The sequence below is a fragment of the Neofelis nebulosa genome, chromosome 12 (assembly GCF_028018385.1).
Source record: "Neofelis nebulosa isolate mNeoNeb1 chromosome 12, mNeoNeb1.pri, whole genome shotgun sequence".
NCBI classification, from domain to species: domain Eukaryota; kingdom Metazoa; phylum Chordata; class Mammalia; order Carnivora; family Felidae; genus Neofelis; species Neofelis nebulosa.
In genome coordinates, this window is record NC_080793.1 from 50,466,232 (window position 1) to 50,492,869 (window position 26,638).

Here is a 26,638-nt window from a genome sequence, read left to right on the forward strand (position 1 = left end):
AGAAAAAGGAATTTGTAAGTTCCCGAGGCTTCTCTTGACTTATCAAGCGTAAGTGTACAGGCCTGAGGATAGGATTTTAGTCAAAATCAGAGGTAGTGAGCTTTCTAGATATGAGGACCATCCCCCAGTCTCAGGAAGGCATGAAACCTTCTTTCTCTAAGAAAACAGGAGGAGCGTGGAGGGTGAGGAGTAGCAAACGGTGAGGTGAAAGCCCCAAAGGTTTTTCCTTGGGGGACCTCTGGACAGTTTTGGTGGTGGTCGCAGGGCTGGCTAAAAGGGGGCTTCCCTCAGTAACCTGTTCGTCTCGCCTTCTTCCACTCTGTAGCCCAGATTCTTGCCTCTAATCCCCAAAAAGGCGGGCTCAATTACTTGTGGTCCGGGTAATCTTGCTTTCCAAACAGGGCAGGAAAGAGCACTGGGCAGGGAGTCCAGATGCCAGCATTTCAACCCCGTGACTCAAAATGACACTGTGTCGTGGGTCTCGATTTCATCACCCATTAAATGAAAAGTCAGTCTGTAAGACCCAAGACCCTTCAGGGTCTCAACCTTCCAAACCCTAGACTTCAGGAACCCTGGGCCTGAACACACAGCCCTGCAGGCCTTTATGCCTTTTCACTGCCCGTCTTTTCCACCATTATACACTACATGGCCTCCTAAAGAAATATGTGACTGCTGTCACTTTTTGCAGATAATTGGGAGAGGGGGTGCCCGGCATAGATAACCCCAAAGTTGGCAGCACTTTCAGGCTTTGGGAATCAGGCGCGTCACCGACCTGTACGATTTCTCCTCTCTGTCCTTGCTCGCCTGCAAATCCTGACCCCCGTCCCCACTGCGGAGAAATCTCCTAAGAGACCGCTGCCGGCGTAGCCTCTGCGCGCGGGAGGCGTGGGGCGGAGGGCGCGGGAGCTGAGCGCGCTGCGGCCACGCTCCCCGCGCAGAGACGAGAGGGAGGGGCCGGCGGGGGCCGGGCAGCACCAGAGGCGGCGCGCGGCGCTCGCTGAGGCTCAGTCTCCTCCCGAGCCCAGCCCTGGCCGGCGAGAGCGGAGGCGAGCGCGAGCCGGAGCCGGAGACCGGGCCTCGGACCAGGGAGGCAGAGGGCCAGAGAAGGCAGCGGACCGGAGCGGAGGGTCGCGCTCGGGCCCCCCCCGCCGCGTTCGCGTTCTCCTGGCGGTTCCCGGTAAGTGCGGGCGACCGAGTCCCCGCCAGTGTCCAGGTTCGGTGGCCGCAGTGGTCGTTGTCCCCGGATCCGGTTGCGCGCATCCCGCTGCAGCACCGCAGGCTCACAGGTGGCTCCGCGGTGGACGTGGGTGCCCCAGGCCCCGCAAGGAGTTAGCTAACTCTCTCCGCTCCGGGGCGCAGTTTCCGAGCCCCTGCTTTCCCGACGCCGACTGCCCTCGCTTCCGCCTCGGAGGTGGGTGGCGCGGCGGGGTAGGGCCTGCCGTCGGGGTAGACTTGCAGAGGGACGCTCCCCTTCCCCAACCCACCCACTAACGATTCGGGGAGATGCGGGCCAAGCGCCTTCCCAAGCTCTATCCCCGCTCGCTAGCGGGGTGCCTGTCCTTTAGTTTTATTTTCCTGTTAGCCCACCAGGGAAAGTTTGGGACCACAAAAGGCAAAGTTGGGGCGCGGCTGGGGGTGCACTTCCCCGGCGGAGGCAGCTTCTTTGGGGCGAAGCGGCTGGCTTGCAGGTGGAGCCGGGTCGCTGGAGCTGATCCTGCACCCTGAGAGTCGAGTCTGTCCCTGCCCTGTTGGTGGCCCTGGCCAGGCATTGTGACAATCCCCGGAGCGCTGTGAGTCGCTTAATCTTTGGTGCTAAGCGTCGACATCTGCAGCCAGCCGAGAATCTCTGTGATGGGTAGCAGCATCTTAGCCTGGTTTGACTTGTGTTCTTGCTCTGCTCTGCAAACCTGAGCTCCAGCTAATCTCAGTGTTTAACTGGCGTGTGTTTAATTAGCTTATTTTACACCTGAGATGATCTCAGCGAGCCTGTAAAATGAAATCGTTGATATAGAAAGCAGCAACAACAGTGTTGTTAAAGAAAAATTTAAATGGGAACCTTCAGAATATCCTCTGTCATGTCTAGATATTTTACCCATCTCTGTGGGATAATGAAAACTGCTTGGATATCTAACCTACTAGAAGACTCAGTGTTGGGGCTATTTTTGGCAGATTTTGTGGACAGAGGCATTGCTGCAACTTGCATATTGTTTATGAAATACACATTCAGTCTCTAAAAATAACCTACTTATTAGGAGTTGTTTGTTTTACTATGTTGTTTCTTTTACATGACTAAAGGTTGTTTTTAAAAATAAGCTTTAGCTGAAAATAACATAATAAAGACGTTTAGGGAAGACAGTTTGTGTCACCAGAACATTCTTCTGTAAACTTAAATTTTTAAAGGGTCATTTTTCTGCATCAGACCTAGGAGAGGCTTTTCATGAAAAATAAGATGCTGAAATCCTTATGTGTACAGGAAAAGAGGGACTATCTCCTCCGACACTCAGTGCTTTCAAATGATAGATTAAATCAGAAAAGTGTGCCTTTAACTGGAATTATATAATTGGACTAAAAGAAAACATAATGAATAATTATTGGTTGTCGAGTACTTAGTTCTAAAAGAAGTGTTATATCATGGAGAGGTTATTTGTTACGTGATTAAAGGTGGGATAAACTGATAGATTTCCATCTATAAATTTTTTATATTTAACGCACATCCACATAGGTTAACACTGGATTTACTAAAATGTTTGAGTTTATAAATACATGATCGTAAGTGCTCACTGTGTGCCACGTCTTATTCTACGTGCCTCCCCCTCAAAGCAATCCTTGGTGGGAGGTGTCATAATTGTTCTTATTTCTGAGATAGGGAAACTGAGGCACAGAGAAGTTAAGTAAATTACCCAAGGTCAAACACAGGATAGGACTTCATCGTACTTGCAGAGCTCTTTTTGTAGAAGAGACCTATGATTTTGTGATTTACTTATCCTTGTTTTAATTTTTATTTAAGCATAAATGTCGAAAATATTTCCTGCGAAGCGTAAGATTCTCTGATTGTGAACGTGCCCCACACGCACCGTTGACTATAAAGTGAAGAAAAGTATGAGAGAGCCATCTGGTTAAGTCTCCACTTTGAAGACCACCACATCCCCAGAAGACCCAGGATGGATCTGCACCAAAGCACTGCCATCACTTTCCTTGAGAAATGGTGTTTGGATAAGCCACTGTCTGGCTACAGGAGACATTATAGTGTCAGGAAAAAACTGAAGTTAATTCGAATCGTAGGCCTTTTCCTGGGCCTAGTAGCCATTAGCACTGTCTCATTTTCAATCAGTGCCTTTTCTGAGACAGAGACAAAGAATACGGAAGAGGCCGTTGGCGCAAGTGGCCCTAAGGTAGCACACGGTTACCATCAAAGAACTCTCTTAGATTTGAATGACAAGATTCTGGATTATACTCCACAGCCACCTCTTTCTCAGGAAGGCAAATCCGAGAATACAACAGATCATGCCCAAGGAGACTACCCAAGAGACATCTTTTCCCTCGAGGAGCGAAGGAAAGGCGCCATCATTCTCCATGTCATTGGAATGATCTACATGTTCATAGCTTTAGCCATCGTCTGTGATGAGTTCTTTGTTCCTTCTTTAACTGTCATCACTGAGAAATTGGGCATCTCTGATGATGTGGCTGGAGCCACCTTTATGGCTGCTGGGGGCTCGGCCCCAGAACTTTTTACATCTCTCATAGGGGTGTTTATTGCTCACAGCAATGTTGGCATAGGCACAATCGTGGGCTCAGCAGTGTTCAATATCCTTTTCGTTATTGGCATGTGTGCTCTGTTTTCTAGAGAAATCTTAAACCTGACATGGTGGCCGCTCTTTCGGGATGTGTCCTTCTACATCGTTGACTTGATCATGCTGATCATATTTTTCCTGGATAATGTGATCATGTGGTGGGAAAGCTTGCTTCTCTTAACAGCTTATTTTGGCTATGTGGTTTTCATGAAATTCAACGTCCAAGTAGAAAGATGGGTGAAGCAAATGATAAATCGCAATAAAGTCGTCAAAGTGACAGCACCAGAGGCCCAAGCAAAGGTTGGTGGTGGTGGTTGTTTATTTAATATTCTGAACCATTGTTTTGGAGATCTACCACTTTTTTAATGTGATGATGTTTTAGGCTATAGACGATAGCAGAGTGCTTTCTGCAGTTCTGTGGTAGCCAGACTGATGGCAGGGGGAAAACGTATTTTCGGGATATTTTTGTAGATACCTTCTAAATTCTCAAGCTACTTGCTTCAGAGCAAAACATTTATAAATATAGGTTATGTAAGTGTCCCAGTGTGGACTCAGCAGTTATTTACCTCTCAAAGTAGGCACAATGATTTTTGTGAGTAATTTAATTTTCATGGGAAAGTATGAGTATGTAGCCTAGAAAATTGCAGGTATTTTTTTTTTTTTCAAGTAGGCACATGAAAATGATCAAGAACCATCTCTTTGAAGACATTTAAGGAAGAAAGTCTGTGTAACCAGTGCTGTGCCTTTAGGTCAACAGCAGGGCCCAGAAGGACTGGTTATTAGCGTGGTCATAGCTATTTTTCTTGATCCACACAATAATCTTCAGATCACTTGACCAGAAGCTGGTCAGGATCCATGAAACGGAGTCATTGCCAAGCCCTGCTGCCTCCATAGCTTGATGGCCCATTTTACATGCTATGATAAACATGACCCAAAATAATTTTACAGTGGAGTTTGAGGGAGTTTTAATGATAAGAGTGGCCATCCTTCCATGTGGGTGGTGAGCAAACTGGTGTAGGGCTGAGAATAAATTGATCTACAAAAATGTGAACTAATTTTTTAAAATAATGGGTAAGCAACATCAATACAATTTTTATGTTAAGTATAGTAATGAAGTTTTGATTTATATCCTAACATTGGAATGTTGTCTCTGAATGTGATTTTAAACAGAAAACCAAAATACATATGCAGATTTTTCATACTAGCATCTGGGGAAATTCTCGTGTATGCAGAAAACAGATGTTGACTGGAGGGTGAGATATTTTGTCCAAAATGAAAAAAATATTCATTTGATATAATTCCTTTATGTTCAGGTTGGATGACCATCCATCATGTTCTGTAGCAGCCAGACATTTAAGCAAAGTGCAGTAAAAAACAAAAACAAAAACTAAAAAACACTATTCATGTTCCTGTGTATTACATGTAAAAGAAAAATGTTTTCTACTGTATTTTTCTGACATTTCACTCAGTGTACGGTTGTTAGCAACTGTAGTAAAAGAAAAAAAACATTTAGCAGTAGACATGGCAAGTAAGCATTCAGATGTGAGAACTGAGTACATATCCTTGAGGGCATCATTGGACCCCTCTCCCTGCTCTAATTTTGTAGCCAAAGGATGATCTCTCAAGCCGGACTGCTCATTTGAGCAGTTTGCATTAATAATCTATGTGTTTATTCCAGTTAGAGTACTGAACAATTGCCAAGGGAAAGGCATATTTGTTAGAGGCAAGGAAATGATTTGGTGTCTTATAAATATCCTGGGCACATCAAGGGTAAAAAGTCTTTTCGAAGGCTCGGTAGATTTGTGTTTTGTTACACAACAGTGGAACTTCATTAACTTAATCACAGATTCTGCTGAAGGTTATATTGACAACATTTATGAAAAAGGAACTTGCACTTGCAGAGCAATCCAGTAGTGTATTTAAGATCGCAGGGGGATTTTGTATTCTGATTGGAGGAGGAGCTGGTTCTCTGCATTTGGGAATAACTTTTTAAATACAGTTTACAGGCAGTATTTAACCTATTGTAAACCACTCATTAAAGTAGCTCTGGCAGTATCTTTACCTACTATAGTAGGTGACTGTCTTGTCATCTTTATGATATTTAAAATTCAGCAACTTAGGCTGACATTCCTTAACAGTTGTTACTCAAATCCGTAATTTTGTGCTATTCTTAATCTTGTGCATTTTTTAAAAGAAAGCAGATTATGTTCATGTCTATTTCTCCTGTTTCTGATTTCCCCCCAAAATGTGTTCATTGTATTATTTCCCCTTTTTGCACTATATAGCTTTAATTTATTCCTTTTAATCACTATTATTTATTTTGGCATTCAGTAACTAAATTGAGCTATAAATTATCATGGGAGTAGGATTTTTCTTTAAACATAGCTATGTCTTGTTTGGTGTTCCTCAAAAATGCTAGAACACATGTTTAGGTGGAACAGTGTGTATTGATGTGTGATTTCCTTCTGGAAATTTCACTTTGCCAATTTCACTTTGGAAGTATTGTTGGATTTTTTTTTTTTTTCACCAGTTGGTCTGTCCTGTGCCTGATTTCAGAATCTTATGGAGGCTTTGCTGCCCAAGCATTGAACATAACGTGTCCCAAAGAGGATGAGTCCTTGAGTGTGGTTATCTAGTTTTCTTTTTGCAGAGTTGTTTTCTGACTGCATATCCCAACTATCCTACAGAAGTCAGTGCTTCTGATAACATCAGAACACTCAGAAAAGAGACGCTAAACCAAACGCAATTCCAATGAGGTCTTCATAGAAAGGAATGTGATGCAAAAGAATTTAGGAAGCAAAATAGTGAGCATGTGTTCATGGTCTTATTTGTACAATTATCGAGCAGGGGAGTTTGAGGAACTAGAGGAAAGATATTTTAGATATTCTTGTACAAATCATCAGTGCTTCTTACTAAAAAATCAACTCTGCTGGGCTCTTTGTGTTAAACTGTTTTGGAAACTACTTGTTTCATAGACAAGTTGAAGTTTTGATTTATATCCTACCATTGGAATGTTGTTCAAATCCTAATTTGGTTCCATTATTGATAATGTGTGCCATGGAGGCAACTGTGAAGCGTGGAAAAATGTGAACTGGCATATTTTTTCATAGTGACAGTAATAGTTTCTCATCTCATTTAATTTTTACACCCTGTGTGTGTGTTTTTTTTAATTTGTTATTACTATTATTTCTTTTAGGGATAATGTTATCCTTTTTTAAAAAGTTGTGTAGTATTATGACAGGGTAAATAGACCTGGGGCATTGACTCAGAGAAAAAAAAAAAGGTTTTGACCCCAGTGTGTAATCAGGCCTGTGATCTTAGAGAAGTTCCATTAACTCTCTTAGCCTCAGTTTCCTAAATTGGACATGAAAATAACAGTGCCTGCTTCATGAAATTGGGAAAATTATTAAATGAAGAAACAAATGCTAAGCAGCTAACAGAGTCCTTGGCAGATGTGGGTTGTTCATTAAATGTTAGTTCCTTTCCTTTTGCTTTCTGTTCTTAAAAGTGAATCAAAATAAGGTACTTTTTAATGTTTATTTATTTATTTGGGGTGGGGGGACAGAGAGAGAGAGGGAGAAAGAGCATCCCAAGCAGAATCCCAGTGCAGAGCCCTATGTGGGACTTGAACCCAGGAACCATGAGATCATGACCTGAGCCGAAATCAAGAGTCGGATGCTTAACCTACTGAGCCCCATAAATTATTTTAAATTTAAGAATTTGACATTTTTTGAAGACTGGCATTCACGCAGGTCATTGTCTCCCTTAGGGGCGTATAATATTTGTCATAGTGTGATATTTGTAAGCCGTAGCTTACATATGGTGAACAATGCAGGTCAGGTATTATCATAAACTCCAAGAAAATCTCCAAATTTATTTATTGTCCTGAAATTTTGTTGTGGGATTTTGCTTGAAATAAGTAGGCCGTTATGGGGTTATCTATGCTTAGCAGGGATTTTTGTTTTAAAGGTACTCTTATTTATAAATGATTAGGACTCTTTTCTAAAAAACACTCCATAGCTGGTCAGGAATGACTTTGATTCCTGCAAGATATAAAGCAGTGGAGTCTCAGGGCATCCAGAGCATTTTGCTGTGCTCCTGGCCTGGCTGCTGAAGTCCCTTGATCTGTTCTGGTGCTAGGCTGTCATTGGCCTAGAAAGCAGCTGTCCATGGTACTTAGCTTCTTCTTAGACTTGGCATTATAATCTGACAGCAACTCAGCCCGGTTCTAATGAAGGGAATGGTCTAAATAAAGATGCTTAAAGCTGGATAGTTGAAGAGTAGGCTATTTAGTAATTTAGGTGCTTTGATCCTGAAAAGTGGTTTGTAAATAGAGTTTTTACAGTTCCAATTGTTATTAATGTTCATGAGAAAAAGGGAATTGAAACCATATTATAAATCTTCCTCACAAGGTGAAGTATTTCTTTTAAGGTGCTAAACCATGAATAGTTTTATCAATACAAATGTGTAGGTCCAAGCTTACTTACAGCACAGAAGATGTTATATATTCAACCTTTGTTTCCCCTCCACACCTCGTAAATAAGTTAGTAAAATTAATGTGCAAACTTTAAGGAAGGAAAGGTAAGATCATCCTTATAATAAATAATACGGTAGACTTGGAGACTCTCTGTTCTTCTCACAAGAAAGAAAATTTAGGCATTAAAATTCTTAACTGGCTTAGATGTCTGTGGATGTAGTATGTTTATCTGGGGATACAGCATGGTGCTCTTTTCCTTGTTTTGTTTCCTTCTACTTATATAAAAAACAAACCCTTCAGTGACTGCATGTGATTCAGAGAGTGAACAGGCATTTCAACACACCCAGAAAGCTCAGCAGATTTTAGTGCATAGAATTCAGATTGCCTTTGGCTTTTCATCCTTGCTGCTGTGATTTCTTCAGCAAGAGAAGACCTAAAGTTTGTGTTGAGAGCAAGGATTTACCACCACTTCCTTTCCTTCCTCCCTTCCTCCTTTGTCCCTTTCTCCTCCCACCTCCCACCACCTCTCCTCCCCTTTTCTTTCCTTTTCTGCCTATCTCTCTCTTTTTGGTAAAACCAGATAATTTGTATTTGAACATTAACAAGGAATGGGATTGTTATGTTAAGCTGTTCTTTTGTTGTTGAGGAGGCCTGTACATCTTTAGTGGGGATTTGACTGTTTTTGTTTTTCCATTCTTTCATTTCCAACCTTCTTTTGTTTTAAATAAGTCTCTAGTAAACTGAATATCGCTATATTTTATTTAATTAGTTTGACAATCATTATCTTGTAACTGGAAAATTTAGTTTATTTACATAGATTGTGATTACTGTACCATTTGGATTCTTCTCTATTATGTTACTTTATACTTTGTATTTATTCTGATCTGTTTCTTTTTATAATTTTTTCTCACCTTTTTTGGAGAAGGGGCATTGAATTTTTTTCCTAAATTTTTTCCCTTTAATTGTTTGGAATTTATATATTCCATTTCTATTTTTTTAGTGTTGCCTATGAATTTTAATGTGTATATGATTCACAGTCCATGATTTAATAAGATCTATCTTTATGTTTTATAACAGCTTTATTGAGGTATAACCACTTTTTAACCCCTACAAATTAGACATTGTCATTATACCATCAATGTTTTTAGGTTTATCCCTGTTTTTACCAGCTTTTTCCCTCCTTATTCTTTTTTTTTAATCTTTATTTATTTTTGAGAGAGAGAGAGAGAGAGAGAGAGAGACAGAGTGCAAGTGGGAGAGGAACAGAGGGGGGGGGGTGCACAGAAAACAAAGCAGGCTCCAGGCTCCGAGCTGTCATCACAGAACCCGATGCAGGGCTCAAACCCACAAACTGCGAGATCATGACCTGAGCTGAAGGTGGACGCTCAACTGACTGAGCCACCCAGGTGCCCCTTCCCTCCTCATTCTTCTTCTCAGTTCAGACCTTTTTGCTATGAGTTTTTTCCTCTACTGACTTACATTCTTTATAAGTTCCTTTAGCAAGAATCTACTTAAATAGTAAATGCTCTTTTTTTAAATTTGCTTACAGATTTATTTCACTTTTAATCCTGAAAGATAGTGTGGGTGGGAGATTATTTTCTCATCTTACTTTGAAAATAATATTCTACTGTCTCTGACTTCCATTTTTTAAAAAAATGTTTACTTCTTTATTTTGAGAGAGAGAGAGACAGAGAGAAAGAGTAGGGACCAGGAGAAGAGGGAGAATTCCAAGCAGGCTCTGAGTTGTCAGCACAGAGCCTGACTCGGGCTCAATCTCATGAACGGTGAGACTATGACTGGAGCTCATACCAAGAGTCAAACACTTAACCAACCAAGCCACCTGGGTGCCAATCTGACTGCCATTTTTGCTGTTGAAAAAGAAACAAAAAGCTGTCAGTGTAAATGTTGCTTCTTTCTAAGAAATCTGTCTTTTCTTTTTGACCATGTTTAAGGTTTTCTCTTTGTTTTGGATGTTCAGCCTTTTCCTTATTCTATGTCAGGTCTTGTTTTCTCACTTATTTATCCCCTATTTGTTATTCACTAGACTTCCTGAATTTGGGAACTAGTGCATTCCACCAATTTCGACTTTACCTCCTTCATTCTTCCTACAATCTTCTAGAATTCTGATTAAATAGATATACCATCTCAACCTGTTTTCTATGTCTTATAACTACTCCTCTTTTCTATCTCTGTTCCTCATTCAGCTCATTTCTTTACATCAGCCTCCTAGTTTCTAGTTTTCTCTTCAGTTTTGTCTAATCTGCTGTAAAGCTCATCCATTAAGGGTTTTTTTTTTTTTTTTTTTGAGAGAGAGAGAGAGGCAGAGTGCATGCATGTGCATGCACACATGTAAGCTGATGAGGGGCAGAGAGAGTGGGAGAGAGAATCCTAAGCAGGTCCCATGACTAGCACAGAGCCTGATGCAGGGCTCAATCTAATGACTGAGATCATGACCTGAGCAGAAATCAAGAGTCAGACATTTAACCAAATAAGCCACCCAAGTACCCCTCGTCCATTGAGTTTCTAATATCAATTATTATATTTTTTACTTCTAGAAGTTTTCTGTGGCTCTTTCATATCTGTCAGGTTGACTTTCATTATTTCTAGTACTTAATCATTTAATGACTTCTTTTCTTCTTTAGAAATGTTAAATACATTTATATTTCATAATTGATATTCCTAGTGACCATATCCTTGTAGGTTTGATTTTGCTGTGTTATTGATTCTTGACCATGTGGAGTTGCTTTCTTACATATTTAGTGATTTTTAAAAAAAATCTTTGAGGGGTGCCTGGGTGGCTCGGTTGAGCATCTCACTTTGGTGCAGGTGATTATCTCCCGGTTTGTGAGTTTGAGCCCCATATCGGGCTCACTGCTGTCAGTGTAGAGCCTGCTTGGGATTCTCTCTCTCCCTCTCTCTCTGCCCCTCCCCCACTTGTACTCTGTCTCTCAAAAATAAATATACATGTTAAAACAAAACAAAACAAAACTGTGAACTCCTATTCCTTGGGGCTTTCCCCTTGGGAAGTCATTGAGACCTAGGTTTTAAGTCTGTTCCTCTAGAGAGGAACAAGTGCCTGATAGCACGACCAACTTGGAACCATTCTAACCTAAGTGTTTGACTTTTTCCTACCCAGGTAGTGTGAATTCAGACTCCAGTGGTAGAAATTCTTAAGGGAGACTCTTCTGTCTTTCTCTTTTTTCAATATCACTCAAAACCAAGACCAAAATAGGCACATCCTACTCTTTCCCCTTGCTAGGCAGGGTTTTTTTTTTTTCTTCCTTTCCTTTTATTCAGCCACTAGGAATGTAACCCCTTCAGCATTCCTAGTTTATTGGGAGGTGAGGTCTCTGAATTACTTCTTCCTTACTAGGCCTTTGTTTGTAGCTTCTAAAAATCTAGTCTTTAGCCACTGGGGAATGGCAGGTACTTTAAGAGCAAAGCAATACAGACTCCTCTGGATTTGTGCTTACTTGATGTTCTTGGTTCTAAGAAATCCCTGATTCCTCACCAGCAAAAGTAGGTAATTTAAAAATATATTAAAATATATAATATGCAATCTTTTGGGGTATGATATACTGAGAATGGTTTCTCTGAATATTAAGTCCAGTGTATTGTCAGAAAAATATGTTTCAGACTGTGGGTTTGTCAAAAGATAATGCATGTAACAAGAGATATGGATACAAAATTTTAATTGAGTACTCTCAGAGTGTTTCATGCAGCCTAACCATTATAATAGTATGTTTTCATATCTAAATTATTGCAAATATATCACTACTATAATTTTTGTCAACAAAAATCCTACCATTGGCAAATTTTGAGTCAAGTCTAGGAGGCAATTTTAACAGAAAGTTGTATGGGGCCACAGTAAATTTGCCTTTTAAATAATATATTTTTTATGTTCTTTTTAAAATTTAATTTAATTTTTTTAAATTTACATCCAAGTTAGTTAACATATAGTGCAACAATGATTTCAGGAGTAGATTCCTTAATGCCTCTTACCCGTTTAGCCCATCCACCCTCCCACAACCCCTCCAGAAACCCTCTGTTTGTTCTCCATATTTAAGAGTCTTTTATGTTTTGTCTGTCTCCCTCCCTGTTTTTAATAATATTTTTTACCAAATACAGAAAGTAATATATTTATTGTACAGGATTATAAAAACACATCAAAATATAAGAAATTTAAAATAGCCTATAAACTCTCCATTGCACCATCCAAAAATAACTCTGCACATTTGTGTGTGTTCTTCCAGACTTTTCTCACATGCACACATATACACACATGCATATTCACATATATTTAAGTACTAAAATAAAAAGGAATGATATTCGATATACATAACTTTAAGCTTACATCGAGTATATAACGGGTTTTTTTTAACTTCACTTTTTATGTGCATTTCCTCATGTCGTTAAATGTAATTGATTGTTTCGTATTATTGTAAAATGGAAAGTTGTTTTCATATCTAAATTATTGCAAATATATCACTACTATAAAAAATGCTACAACAAATAGTATTACAAATTTCTGATTTCATAGAAGCAGAAATTCTGGATCAAAGTTTATGAGCTTTTTGTTTTTTTAATGTTTATTTATTTTTTGAGAGAGACAGAGCATGAACAAGGGAGGGCAGAAGGAGCAGGTGACACAGAATTTGAAGCAGGTTCTAGGCTCTAAGCTGTTAGCACAGAGCCCAATGCAGGATTCAAACCCACGACCGTGAGGTTATGACCTGAGCTGAAGTCAGACCCCAAAGTTTACGAGCTTTTTAAAGTTTTGTCTACATTGCAACATACTTGGTGTTATAATTATATAATGTTTTTTTATATATTTATATATACATTATATAATGTATATATATTACATTATATAATTATATATATAATTATATATATATTATACATATATATGTATAATATATATACATATATATAATGTAATATAAAAATATATATTACATTATATAATTATATAATGTTTTGGTATTATAATTTTTAGTGTTTTCACAGTGAAACAATATTGTGTTGTTTCTAATTTGTGTTTTTTTGATTAATTGGGAGATTGAGTCTTGAAAAGACTGATAATTTTTTTTTAATTTTTAAAAATACCTTTAGAATTTTTTTTAAAGAATAATTTTTTAATGTTTATTTATTTTTGAGAGAGGAATAGAGAGCATGAGTGGGAGAGGAGCAGAGAGAGAGGGAGACATAGGATCAGAAGCAGGATCCAGGCTCTGAACGTGACGCAGGGCTTGAAGTCACAAACTGCGAGATCATGACCTGAGCTGAAGTCAGACGCTCAACTGACTGAGCCACCCAGGTGCCCCTAGAATTTTTTTTTAAATACTTATTTTGAGAGAGAGCACACACACATGCACATGTGAGCAGGAGAGAAGTAGAGAGAGAGGGAGAGAGAATCCGAGGCCGACTCCATGCTGTTAGCACAGAGCCAGCCCAGTGCAGGGACTCTATCTCACAAACCATGAGATCACGACCTGAGCCCAAATCAAGAGTCAGACGCTTAACAGATGGAGCCACCCAGGAGCCCCAAGAATTAATTTTTTTTAGTAAGTTGCCAGTTTGCTGGTGTCCTTCATGTCATTTTTAGTTTTCTGTGATGTCTCAAAGGTCTTACAAGTATATGTTGAGAATCACTAACATTAGATTTCCTCCCTCTCTACAATTCCACACCTAACTAAAGCCAGGAGGTTTTTGTGTTTTTTGTTTAAAAAAAAAATGAATTATTTTGAAGAAGGTGGTCTTGGGGCTCAGGAGTTGGGAGATGAGGTTCCCAGGATTGGAATGTGCCCCTGACCATGTGACCTTGGGGGATCCTGTACCGCCTAAGACCTCCATTTTTCCATCTGGAAAATGGGAGACTTGACCTAGATGACCTAAAAGATTGCTTCCAGCTTGTCATTTCTGTCCTTGAAAGCTCTAGTATATACTATGTGGAGTACTCTAACTGTGTCAAAGTAATAACCCAGTACATTTACCTAAAACAGAAGACCAGATTCTAACCGTACCCGTATCACCAAAGTGTGTTTCTAAATGGGCTTAGCTGCAGCATTTTCACACAAATGATTTACTGGCTCAGCCAAGCAGTAATTTTCGCTTGAGCATGTTGTGAGAGGTAGCTCTTCCAGACAGGAGAATAACTTGCATGGGAGAAAGTTGTTTGAAGTTTACTGCAGGATTCTTGACCTGCTCAGCATTTGTGGCTTCTGGCAGGGAAAACCCGCCTTGGCAGCTACATGTGCATGCCTAGAATGCTGGTCTCTCCACAGTCGAGAGAAGAGAGAGGTCTGAAAAGTGGGCATGTGCTTAATACCAGGTCCTTACTACATCAGCACTCTGAAATTGAGATCATCTCTACCTGCACGTCAAGAACCAGAGGGTCAGAAAACATAAGTGATTGCCTGAGGTCCCGATTTAGTGGTATTAAGCTGCATTTGAACTTGGGTCTGACTCCTAAATGCCAGGTCGTCCTCCTAGTGCTTTTCACTGGACAGTTGGGATTAAAGACAAAGCAAACCTCCAAATCAGATTCACATTTCGTATTAGACTCTCTTGAGTCAGTGACTTCCAAATATTTTTACCATGACTCCCACCAAGAAATATATTTTACATTCTGACCCACTATGTTAGGCAATGCATGCATGCACACGTACATGTGTGCATGTTTATTTTTTATTAACATTTTTTTAATGTTTATTTATTTTTGAGACAGAGAGAGGCAGAGCACAAGTGGGGAGGACAGAGAGAGACGGAGATGCAGAATCCAAAGCAGGCTGCAGACTCTGAGCTGTCAGCACAGAGCCCGACACGGGGCTCAAACTCTGAACCACGAGATCGTGACCTGAACTGAAGTCAGATGCTTAACCGACTGAGCCACACAGGCACCCCTGTGCGTGTTTATATAGACTTATAAAAATCTAAGTGTGATGCACTTCCTATTCTTGAGTTTTCTATGCTGTCAAAAATAGCAACCCTCTAAAATAATTTCATAACCCACCAATGGGTTGTGACCTGAGATTAAAAAATAGAATCATGTTAAGAAATTTCTTTTTTCTCCTTTTCCTCTTAGCAGGGCTGCCCTGCAAAGCTGTGCTATTTTACTGCACGAGGGCATCTTTCTGATCAAGGGGATGAATAGGGACAGAAATTCAGATGTCACTCTCCTGGACAAGCTGTGTGCTTTGGTGTGGGACTGTGGCTGCCCAGAGGAAGAGGTGCCTTTTGTCCATTCAACCAGGGTGCCCTTTTGGCTGGTGGTGGTCCTCTAATTCTTCTTTTTATAATTGACTATTTAGAGTTTCAGAGTCATGGATCCACAGGGACCATTATGTGCATGTAAATCCATGCTGATTTTCTTTCTTTTTCTTGTTTCTTCTTTCTCCTTCCTTCCTTCCTTCCTCCCTTCCTTCCTCCCTTCCTCCCTCCCTCCCTCCCTCCCTCCCTCCTCTCTCTCTTTTTCTTTCTTTCTCTTTCTTTCTTTCTTTCTTTCTTTCTTTCTTTCTTTCTTTCTTTCTTTCTTTTCTTTCTTTCTTCTTTCTCCTTCCTTCCTTCCTTCCTTCCTTCCTTCCTTCCTTCCTTCCTCCCTCCCTCCCTCCCTCCCTCCCTCCCTCCCTCCTCTCTCTCTCTTTTTCTCTTTCTTTCTTTCTTTCTTTCTTTCTTTCTTTCTTTCTTTCTTTCTCTCTCTCTCTCTCTCTCTTTCTCAGAGAGACAGAACATATACGCAAGTGGGGGAGGAGCAGAGAGAGAGGGAGAGAAAATCCCAAACAGGCTTTGCGCTGTCAGTGCAGAGTCCACCACAGGGGTTGGTCTCACAAAGTGTGAGATCATGACCTGAGCTGAAACCAAGAGTCAGATGCTTAACGGAATGAGCCACCCGGGCGCCCCAATGCATGCTGATTTTCATGATTGGGACTGTTTCAGCCATTTAGAGCTGGATCCATATGTAGTCTCAGCTTCCTCCCAAGCACGCACACTGTCCGTGTCCAGTTGGGTAACTGACCCTCTGAGCAATGCAGATTTCTGCGGAGTCCTAAGATGTGAGCACATACCAAGCTATGTCTTGCTCTCGGTCTCTGACATAGACCGATTGCAGGGTAAGGAAGGTGCAGATCAAAGCATGATATGAGGCTCCCTGAGCCTCAACTCATCCTTGTTTCTCAAATGAGCTTGTCATCGAGTGGAAAAGAAATGCGGATGAAACAGGGAGATGAAATCAGGGAAAAACAGAACCTTGGCGAGAAGACCAAAGCTGCATTTCAATTAGGTTGGTTTCCTTTTTTTCAAAGGCTGGATTTGTAAACCAAATGATGCAGACATGGTTCTCGTGCTGGTAAAAACTGGTGGGGTTGGAAAGGGTGTGGGCATCAGACCATAGTAATACCATGCTTCCAGCTTTAAACGATGCACCCAGAATCTGCATTGGCAGGTACCAAGCCTGGAGAGATGATGTCCTTTTCATCCCACACAGTGGTGGTCTAACCCTGGTCCCGGCACTTTGCCCCAAGCATCACCTTTTTGACAGTAAAGAGACTAGCTTATCTCCCAGGTCCCCACCATCTCTTATAACTGCTTCTCTGTTAATGGGAAAGAAACAAGTATGTGCCTGTAATTAAGGACTGGCCAATAGAAGAGGTGGTCAGATAATGAAGCCCTGAACTTGCCTTCGAACTGCTTTTCCTTTTTTTTTTTTTTTAAGTTTTTCCAATTAAGGAACCCAATTAAAGGGGATTAGTTTCTTTGGAGGTGTTATGAGGGCTTCTTTACCCTTCTGTAGGACCTTCCTGGAAAGGGCCAAGTTGCTGGTGCACTGTAACTTTCTCTTTTACTGTTTGATGGACATTGAGCTGGGCAGACAGGTTGCTGGTAGAAATACAGGTTTCACCTTTAGCAGCCCTATTCCTCCCACTTAAACCTGTCATCTGTTGCCCTCACCTCTCAAGTAGGCTCAAGTTGGTTTTATTTTTGCATGTCACCTGATAACAGTTAAATACATGTTGAACGACTTCTGTTATTTTAGACCTGTGGTAGGCCCTGAGTATTGGTGTTTTCCAGCAACTTGTGATTTTGTTTTCTGAGAGGATGTACGATAGTTAAGGTTTAACACAATAGAATTATTATTTAAGCCAGGGATGGAGTGTGTCCCTTCTAGCAGTATGATCTTGGGCAAGTTACTTAACCTCTCTGGAGTTAACATTTCTTATCTGTAAATTCAGGAAAATAATAGAATTTTCATCCTAGAAAGGCTGTGAATTTTGATGAGATTGCACAGGTAAAGTGCTTAGCAGAATACGGTCCCAGCTGCCTGCACAAAGATGCAGTCTGCTCCTGGTCTCCTTTCCTCTTGAGTCCCTTCCCTGCTCTATTAGCTTGCTGTCTCTAAGTCCTGTGTCTCTAACCTCCTGGTATTTTCCTTCTGTCAGTTCAGGACCTTGCCTTGCTTCCTAGGCTCTCTTTGCCATACCTCCCATGCCGTCATATGAAGGTACAACTAATCCCTAACTAATAGTCAAATCCTCAGTGTTCGGACTTGAACCTGCTTTCCCTCTGTTCTTGCAGAGGATTAAGAGAGAAGCAGTTTCCCTGTCTATGAGACAGAACCTCACTCAGCTGTAAAATTCTCCTGAGCCCTCCCATCACTGCCCTATAAATGCATTTACTCTCTTCTTATGTGCATCATCAATATTTAATCTTAGCTTGTCATGTCTCCGTCCCGTCATGGCTCTACCTTACGTTGCTTTGTCGGCATCTGTGTTTTCTGTCTTCGATTCAGTCACTGCCCTGGGCTCAGGGACTAACCAATCTCATTTGCAGTATTCATTGTCTGGCTCATAGGTAAAAGTGCAAAGGGCACTTGATGCCCTTTGAGATGTTGATAATGGTGGTGGTGAGTGTTCATGAGAAAAAGTCCAGGTCTGAAAAAAATCCTAACATGTAATGGCTTATGTTTGAAAGTCCAGTGGCAGACAACAAATTTCAAACTTAAAAATATAAGCGTCATTAGAAATTCTCCAGTCCTTTCAGGTTGCAAGTGTGGGTATCAAGGCAGGGCAGGTAAGGGCCCCCAGTTCTAAAACTCAGATCACTCCAGCTATGACTTTATTAAGCTTTTTTGAGATACAATTTATTTACCGTAGAATTTGCCCTAAGTGTCCAATTTGGTGGTTTTCAGTATATTCACGGAATTGTAAAACCATCACCGGTATCTAATTTTAGAATAGCTTCATCACCCCCAAAAAGAAACCCTACACCTATTAGCGGTGACTCCCTTTTTATCTCTCCCTGCAGCCCCTGGGAGCCACCAGTCTATTTTCTGTTGCCATAGATTTGTCTGTTCTGGACATTTCATATAAGTGGAATCATACGATATGTGGCCTTTTGTGTCTGATTTCTTTCACTCAGCATAATGTTTTTGGGGTTCACACATGCTGTAGCCTTTTTATGGCCAAATATTCCCCCTGTATAGCTGTACTACATTTTGCTTATCCGTCAACTTATGGACATTGATAGTATTTCCATTTTGGGTACCATTATGAATAATGTTGCTATGAGCATTTGCTTACACATTTTGTGTGGATATATGTTTCCAGTTCTCTTTGCTATATACGTAGGAGTGGGATTGCTGGGTCATATGTTCACTCTATGTTTAACATTTTCAGGAACTGCTAAACTGTTTGCCAAAGCCGCCACACCGTTTTGCATTCCTACCAGCAATGTATGTTCCGACGTGTCATTGCTAACATTTATTATACGTCTTTTTGATTATACCCATCCTAGTGGATGTGAAATTGTATCTTCTTTTGATTTTGATTTGCATTTCCTTGAAAGATGGTGCTGCTGAATATCTTTTCATGTGCTTATCGGCCGTTGGTACATTTTTTTTTTTCTGGAGAAATGTCTATTCAAATATTTTGCCCATCTTAAAACTGGGTTGTTTGCCTTATTGTTGAGTTTAAGAGTTCTTTATACATTCTGGATACAAGTCCCTTACTATGTATATGATTTGCAAATATATACTCCTATTGTGTTGGTTATTAAGGAATATGCTCCATATATGGGGCAGCTCCTGGACTGGGGTCCCGTGGGTTTCCAAGCTGTTCTAGGCATGCTTATATCTAGAGTCATTTGAGACCCTGGGGTCTGACCCTAAAGCTGCCTCTTCCCTGGAGTTGGTCTTGAGAAAAAATTGATCCCCTTGAAGCTAAGGACTGGAGGAGGATTCAGGTTTGTTTGGGGTCCAAGACTTCCTGATTATGGACATCGTGGGAACGTGTGAACCTACTTGAACATTTTTGTTTGTTGTCTGCTAGCTGCATCACCCCTCTTTACCTACCCCTGACTCTTCTCTGTGTTATCTAAGAGAGCTTCTTGTCGTGAGTTCCTCTTCCCTATATCTTGTTTTATCCATGAGCCTTGTCAGAAAGCAGTTGGGCCATAAGCCTTCACTTCCAGATGTGAACTTGGCTCATTTTGTCCTCAGGACTTTGGCGCTTAGCTTTATGCGTCTTGGTTGTGGGCCAGACCTGCCCGTTTAACCCCCCTCCCCCAGTATAAACCTTCCTACTCCAGGCTCTAGGAACATTTGCCTTCATCTTAAACAAAGCTCTCTAAGTGTATGGAGAGCATACAGTAAATAATAACAATACAGTAACGATCTACTCCATCATTGCCTAGCATGAACAGTAATTACACAAACCTGATTAATGAGCGCGCTCTGAGAGTAAAGAGAACTTATCCAAGCAATCATGCTTTGTACAAAAATGCACAATCGTTTCAAAGCTCCAGCAGTTTCCAAGGGGCTCAGGAAACATCTTCCTTCTTGCTTCTAGCTTGCTCCAGCTGCACAGTGACTGGTGGCATGGTGGATGGAGCTTTGGAGCCCTGAACAAGAGGCTGATTTATTTAAATAGGTTCAGATGTGCCAGGCTGTGCTTTTGATGCTTATTTTGAAGGACTGTTACAAATCTGCTGTTTTCTGCTGTCTTTTATTTTAAGTCCAATTAAGTGGAGAGCTACAAATAGCTCTGACCTTGAAAGTCTCAGTGAAGGTGAGATGTGAGAACAGGCTTGGGAAGCATATGTTTTGGCATGTTAATGCTCTGCAAGTTATACCCACTTAAGGAAAATAAATAGAACAGGACAAGATAATGTTGTGCTTTAAGAGGAAGAATTCGAATGCCCTGGGAAATGGCACCACATGCTTCACTGGTGGATAATCATAAACTGTGCTAAAAATTAATCCAGCTCTAGCTCACTTCACCGTGGCTCTGGGAGACAAGCCCCAAATGAGTGGTAATGTCAGTGACATTCAGCACATAATCACCTTGGATCGGTGTGGTCTGCTGTGTGCCACTCCTGAGCGATGCTCTCAGCAGCCCCAGTACCTGATTTTTATTATTTATTTGTAGTAAAACAGTGCTTAGAGTACCATACCACCGTTTCGGCCCGGTTTCTTGCAAATGTGGATCCCAGGAAGCAACTTCAGTAGTTGAAAAGCTTGTTTTAAAAATATTATCAGCATGGGGCCTCTTAGGAAGATTCTTGAAGTCCTAGAGTTGGGTTATAGAGGTTTAAAGAGGTTTTTTTGAAGCCATCTTTACAAAAATAATATTAAGTATGTTGTGATGTGCTCTGAGCTGCTCTTTGCTCTTCTTAACGTTAACCTCACACATCTAAGGGGGGAAGTGCTTGTTCAAGAATTTTACTGAATGGTTGTCTTTAAGGTTTAGTTTCTGTGTACCTATTTTTAAATATGTTTGTGTTCCTACTACCTCTTGAAATGCTCCAACATTTCATGAGTTACCTATGTGTTTATGTGTCCCCAGTTTTCTACATCAAGAAATGGGAGCAGATGGCTTTTCCCTTGTCTCTTGGGATAGTGTGATAGTTAATGAGGTTATAGGAATGGATCACTTTCTGAGCCTGCATGTGAATGACACTACAAACGTGAAGAGACCATGACAAGCACTAAATGAGAATAGGGCCTAGGACCAGAATGATTGCAAGCACATTTTCGTATAGGGTTCACATAAATTGTCTTTGTAGAAAGGATCATTCTAATGTGAATGTCCGGAAAAAAATATTCGTATAGTCATCCTGAGAGATTCATAAACCACTCTGACCACCTATATTTGTGTATGATTGTAATCGCATAAACTTCCATTTTTCTGGAAGTCCTATATCCAGATGGCCAGAGCAGAACCCAGATCCAAAGTTGAGAGGACTTTTGAGAGCCAAATGGACGCCAGAAAAATCAATGCTCGAAATTTCAGGCACTTAATCCTACAATAACTCCGTAAGACTCTTTATAGGATTCTGTTTATATGTTTTCTCAGATATAAAATTCAAGTAAGTTAAGTTGCCTGGCTTCCCAGCCCATAAAGAAATTGGAAGCAACCAATGTAATTTCCAGCAGGTTGAGCTCTGTGTCGGGGAGACTCCTCTGTCCGTACACACAGATAGCCAGGCCTGCCACCGGCCCATTCATGCCTTGAAGCAGATTGTAAAAGGCTCACTGCTCTAAGTAGACCAATTAGAAAAGGCACAACCCCACTCCCTCCCCCAAGTACAGACAGCTCTATAGGTGTGGGACGTGATGAGCTGAAGGTGTCTTTGTGTGAAGGGAAAGGTGCCATCTCCTCGAGGTGGGCAAACACCGTGTCCACCAGGACTTGTGTCTTGGCATGGAACACAGGCTCTGCTCACCCCTCAGCCATACACCTCAAGGAGGTGCACACATACAGGGTCATACAGATGTGCAGACACAGATCACATCACAACCGATGGCAACAAGAATCTGAAGAACTATAAGACCACGTAAAAATATATCTGTCTGGGGTAAGTGTACATTCTAAACAGAGTACTTCACCTTTTTATGGCACTGGGCATGAAAGTCATGTAATAGTTAAGGTTGATAATAGCCACAGACCCATTGAGAGAATCTGAATCATGTTCAGTGTACTTTTCTACTAGGGGCAGTGGAACGGTTGAGACAGGCTATAGAGTGGGAGCTCGGTGAGCTACATGTTTGTGTAACTGGTGCCCTGATCTGGTTGGGTGATGATGGTGGCCTGGCCAGGGTGGTAATAGCAGAGGCAGTGAGAAGTGACCAAATTCTGGACCTGTCTTCAAGGTAGAGCCAATAGCATTTGTTGATAAGTTAGGTACAGGGTGTGATAGAAAGAGAGAAATGTAGGGTGATGCCAAGATTTTAGGCCTGAGTAAAGAGAAGAGTGGAATTGCCATTAACTGAGCTGGGGAAGACTTTAGGAGGAGATTTCAGGTGGGAGATAGGAGTTCAATTTGGAGTTTAAGTTTGAGATCTCAGTGGTTAAATTTAACATCTAAATGGGGATGGCAAGAGTAGGCCACTAGAGGTGCATCTGGAGTTCAGACTAGAAAATACAAGTTCAGGAATCCTGAGACTCTGGGTAGTATGTAAAGCCATGGAACTGAATAAAATCGCCCGGGAGTGACATAGATGAAGAAGCGAAGAGGTCGAAGGCCCGAGTCCTGCGGTTTACAGCGTGGTGATGGGAGGGAAATGAGGAACCAGCCGAGGAGCGGGACAAGTGGCAGCTACAGAGGAAAGAAGGATACCTGGAGAAAGAGGAAGCCTGGTGAAGAAAGGACCTCAAAAAGAGTGACTACGTCAAGTGGTGACCAAGTAGAATGAGCACAGAGAATGGGGTATCCTATTGAGCAGTGAAGAGGTCTTTGGTGACTTTGCCACTGTGGGGGGAGTGGATGGGGATCAAACCCTGGTAACATGCCTTTGGGAAACGGGAGAATGGGAATTGGAGATAAGTGTTAAGGGGGACAGGCAGGTGGGGAACAAGCTGGGAGAAAATGTAGGATCAAGAGATTTTTTTCAAGTGGGGAAAATCCTAGCACATGTGTGTGGTAATGGGAATGACACAGAGAAAGTGGGAAGATTGAAGGAAGTGAAGAGGGGAGAATTGCGGGAGCAGTGCATCCTTGAGTAACTGGGGAAGGGGAGGGGGATCCTGAACCACACAGCTTGCTTGGGTGGACATCTCTTACTAAGGGGTCAGCCCAGTAACTGCAAGGCTGCAGGTAATGGGTGAATGTGTTGTACGAGGTCTCTTTTTGTTTCTGTTTTCTCAGCAGAATAGGAAGCAACAGATTTCCAAAATCTGATTGAAAAACGCTTTGATGAGTAATAAAATCTGTCGATCACAGCCACATTCAATAAAACAAAGATGTGTGGCTGAGATTGAATTATAAAAATCTGTACTCCTTGGGAAGCCAAGGTTGCAGAGTGATAAATATTAACCCATCTTATTTTAAAAGACCACGATATATATTTCTTGGACAACAGGATATAGCGGGACATTTACTTGCAGTTCAATGGGCCTACAGGGTGGCTTTCTCACTCCCTTGAGAGGCCCAGTCAGGCCAGTACATGTTTTATGGTAGAAACATAGAAATCAGTGAAATACAAGCTTCATGAGGGCAGGAATTTCTTTTGTTCACACGTGAATCTTTAGAAGAGTGTTTGGCAGGGGCGCCTGGGTGGCTCATTCGGTTGAGCGTCCAACTCTTGATTTTGGCTCAGGTCATGATCTCATGGTCATGGGATCGAGCTCTGCATTAGGATCCACTCTGAGCGTGGAACCTGCTTAAGATTCTCTCTTTCCCTCTCTGTCCCTTTCCCTGCTTGCTCTCTCTCTCTCTCTCCCCCTCTAAAAAATTTAAAAAAAAATTAAAAAGAAGAGTGCCCAGCAAATAACAGGTGCTCAGTAAACAATTATTGAGTGAATGATTGATGCCAAACCAAGGGCAACCAGAGTATTTTTTACTGAACAAGATGGTTACCAATTATTTTAAGTGATCTGTTTCTGCGTGCTCAATTTTTCATCATTCAAGTGAGAGTGTCCATATGGCTACATCACTGCCTTTTTCCTCCAAACACTTTATTCTTTAGAACTGGCTGAAGAATACTGCTGATAGCTCTGTTTTTGTGGGATAATTTCAAAGGCTTTTAATCCGTAAAGTCACTTTGCAGGCAAAAAGCTGGCAGCATCTCTGTGCAGAATGAAAATCTGCTCCCTGATCTTCTCTGGTCCAACCTCATTATGAAATGGTGGTGAAGACCATAGAGTTTAATGGGTAAAATGCTGGACACCATCTGTTGGTGAGTTGGACGCCTACACTGGGAACCCAGCGATGGTTGTGGAATTTCAGAACCAGGTCCTCTGGTATCTAACTTATGCCAATTTGCTATCATGTGGCAGGCATGAGAAGAATCAGAAGTTAAATAGAAGCGCTATACTTTGTATTCTAGGCCTAGGTGCCTGTCGTCTTTTGTTTGATCTTCTTTGTAAACAGTGGGATCTCAAAGTAAGCTAATTGTTCTTTATTTCCCTTTGCTTGGCAAGATGCGTGTCTTCACAGAAATCAATAGGCTGCATGCTGGTGGCTGAGCAGTCTTGCCACAAAATAGCTGTGCAGGCATTTTGTGCAGATTGTCCCAGAAACCTCCGAAGAAAGGTGCAGTGCAGTATGGGGTAAGCTACTGGGTCAAGGAGAACAGATGAGTTTTACCTTAGCAGAAGAGGAGGATATCTTTTAGCTCCAGCTTGTCTGGTTAGCAGGAATTATTGACAGACACTAGTGATTAGTAGGGAGTAAAACAACCTTCTTGAGGTATTGGATCATCATGCTTTAAGGGGAATCATCTTCCTTATTAAAAAACAAACCAAATCTCACAAAGGTCTCCCCTCCCCTTGGGTCTGCTCACGTGCACAAACCAACCCCATGGAATGACCTTTTAGATGTGCATTACTCCTATGGGACTTTCTGGTTCCCAGGGCCAACAGAAGGAAACCATGCTCTCTTGTTCCTTTTTTAGCAAGTGGAACGTATTTTCCAAATGTTATATTCTAATTCTTAGGTTTTTTTTTTTTTAAGTTCATTTATTTATTTTGAGAGAGTGAGAAAGAGAGAGCACAGATGGGTGAGGGGCAGAGAGGAGAGACAGAATCCCAAGCAGGCTCTTGCACCATCAACGCAGAGCCCGACGCAGGTCTCGAACTCCCGAGCTGAGATCAAGAGTTGGATGCTTAACCAACTTCGCCACCCAGGCGTTCCAGGTTGGTCCTCTCTTCCAAAGGAGGGCTCAGTTAGTATTTATGTGGACAGAGCAAATGATGATGGGAACTGGAGTTCATGGGCCCTTCCTGTGTCTATCTCCTTCGCCAACTTAATTCAGGCAGAAGGCTGGACTTGGTGTCTGCAGGCGGGTCATAGGCTATTTTTCTTTCATGCTCTGTAAACCGGCTCTTCCTGTTTGACGTTGAATTTATACCAACGGGACTCAGTAGTAGAATTTCTAAAGTTTCCATGTTGGTATACCTAGATGTTTGTTAAGATCTTTACTGGGTTGCATGCAATGGGAAATCCCATTGGCTTATTGGGATATTTTGGGTGTTTTTTTTTTATTTGAATTCTGAGCTTCACCTTCTCCTCATGCCATTTTTGAACTGCCAAGGGGATATTTCTGTTTTACATCTTTGCTAACAAAGGAAAAAATAACCTTTTCGATTTTTAAGTGAGTAGTCCTTAAAAGCAAGAAGAAGGAAGAAGAGAAGGAAAAGAAACAAAAGAAATTGTTCTAGAAAGTTTTCCATTCTGGGGCTCCTGGGTGGCTCAGTCGGTTGAGCGTCCGACTTCAGCTCAGGTCATGATCTCGCAGTTTGTGAGTTCGAGCCCCGCGTTGAGCTCTGGGCTGTCAGCTCAGAGCCTGGAGCCTGCTTCAGATTCTGTGTCTCCTTCTCTCTCTGCCCCTTCCCCACTCATGCTCTGACCCTCTCTGTCTCTCAAAAATGAATAAACATTAAAAAAATTAAAAAAATTTTTTTCCATTCTTCCTTGCCACCAAATTTATGAATCCATGAAGTCTTCCAGGGATTGGTCATTTAAAAAAATGCAGCAGTGTACTTTGGTGCTGTGTTTAGCTTTGTCCAAAACACTCAGATTTATCAGATGCAAGGTGTGCTAAATGTAGGGCAGACCCCGTGCTCGACACTTTGGGTACAGAGCTACAAAAGACAGAGACTTGCCTTCAAGGAATTTATACTGTCCATCACTTGGCCAGTCGTTTGTTTCAATTGTGAGTTGGCAAATTGCATAGCTTGACTCCGGAATTTTGAGGTAAGTTTTCCTGTTGTGAAGAGGCTTCAGTAGAAGCCTGGGGCATGGATTCCAACCTCTAGTTTTATACATTTCTAGTGTCATAGACTTCTCCCCACAAAATCTTCTCAAAACGCAAGCTAGAAGGACTTTGCTGAAAGGACTACAGAAACATGGTATTTTTCTGAGTAAAGTGAATAGA

At 41.5% G+C, this 26,638-nt stretch overlaps 1 protein-coding gene across 5 annotated transcripts in view; it reads left to right on the plus strand.

Annotated features, from left to right (window-relative positions):
* The first annotated feature begins 917 nt into the window (after nt 1-917).
* Nucleotides 918-26,638, plus strand: part of SLC24A2 (solute carrier family 24 member 2) — a 244,042-nt gene continuing 218,321 nt past the window's right edge. The window contains exons 1-2 of one of the 5 annotated variants that reach the window (XM_058695241.1): nt 918-1,177; nt 3,008-4,091. In XM_058695241.1, the coding sequence (XP_058551224.1) occupies nt 3,162-4,091 (930 nt within the window). In that variant the 5' untranslated portion in view covers nt 918-1,177; nt 3,008-3,161. Of the gene's footprint in view, nt 1,178-1,276; nt 1,412-1,676; nt 1,791-3,007; nt 4,092-26,638 lie in introns of those variants that run through there. The other 4 variants (XM_058695237.1, XM_058695240.1, XM_058695238.1 and 1 more) reach the window with 4 other exon arrangements.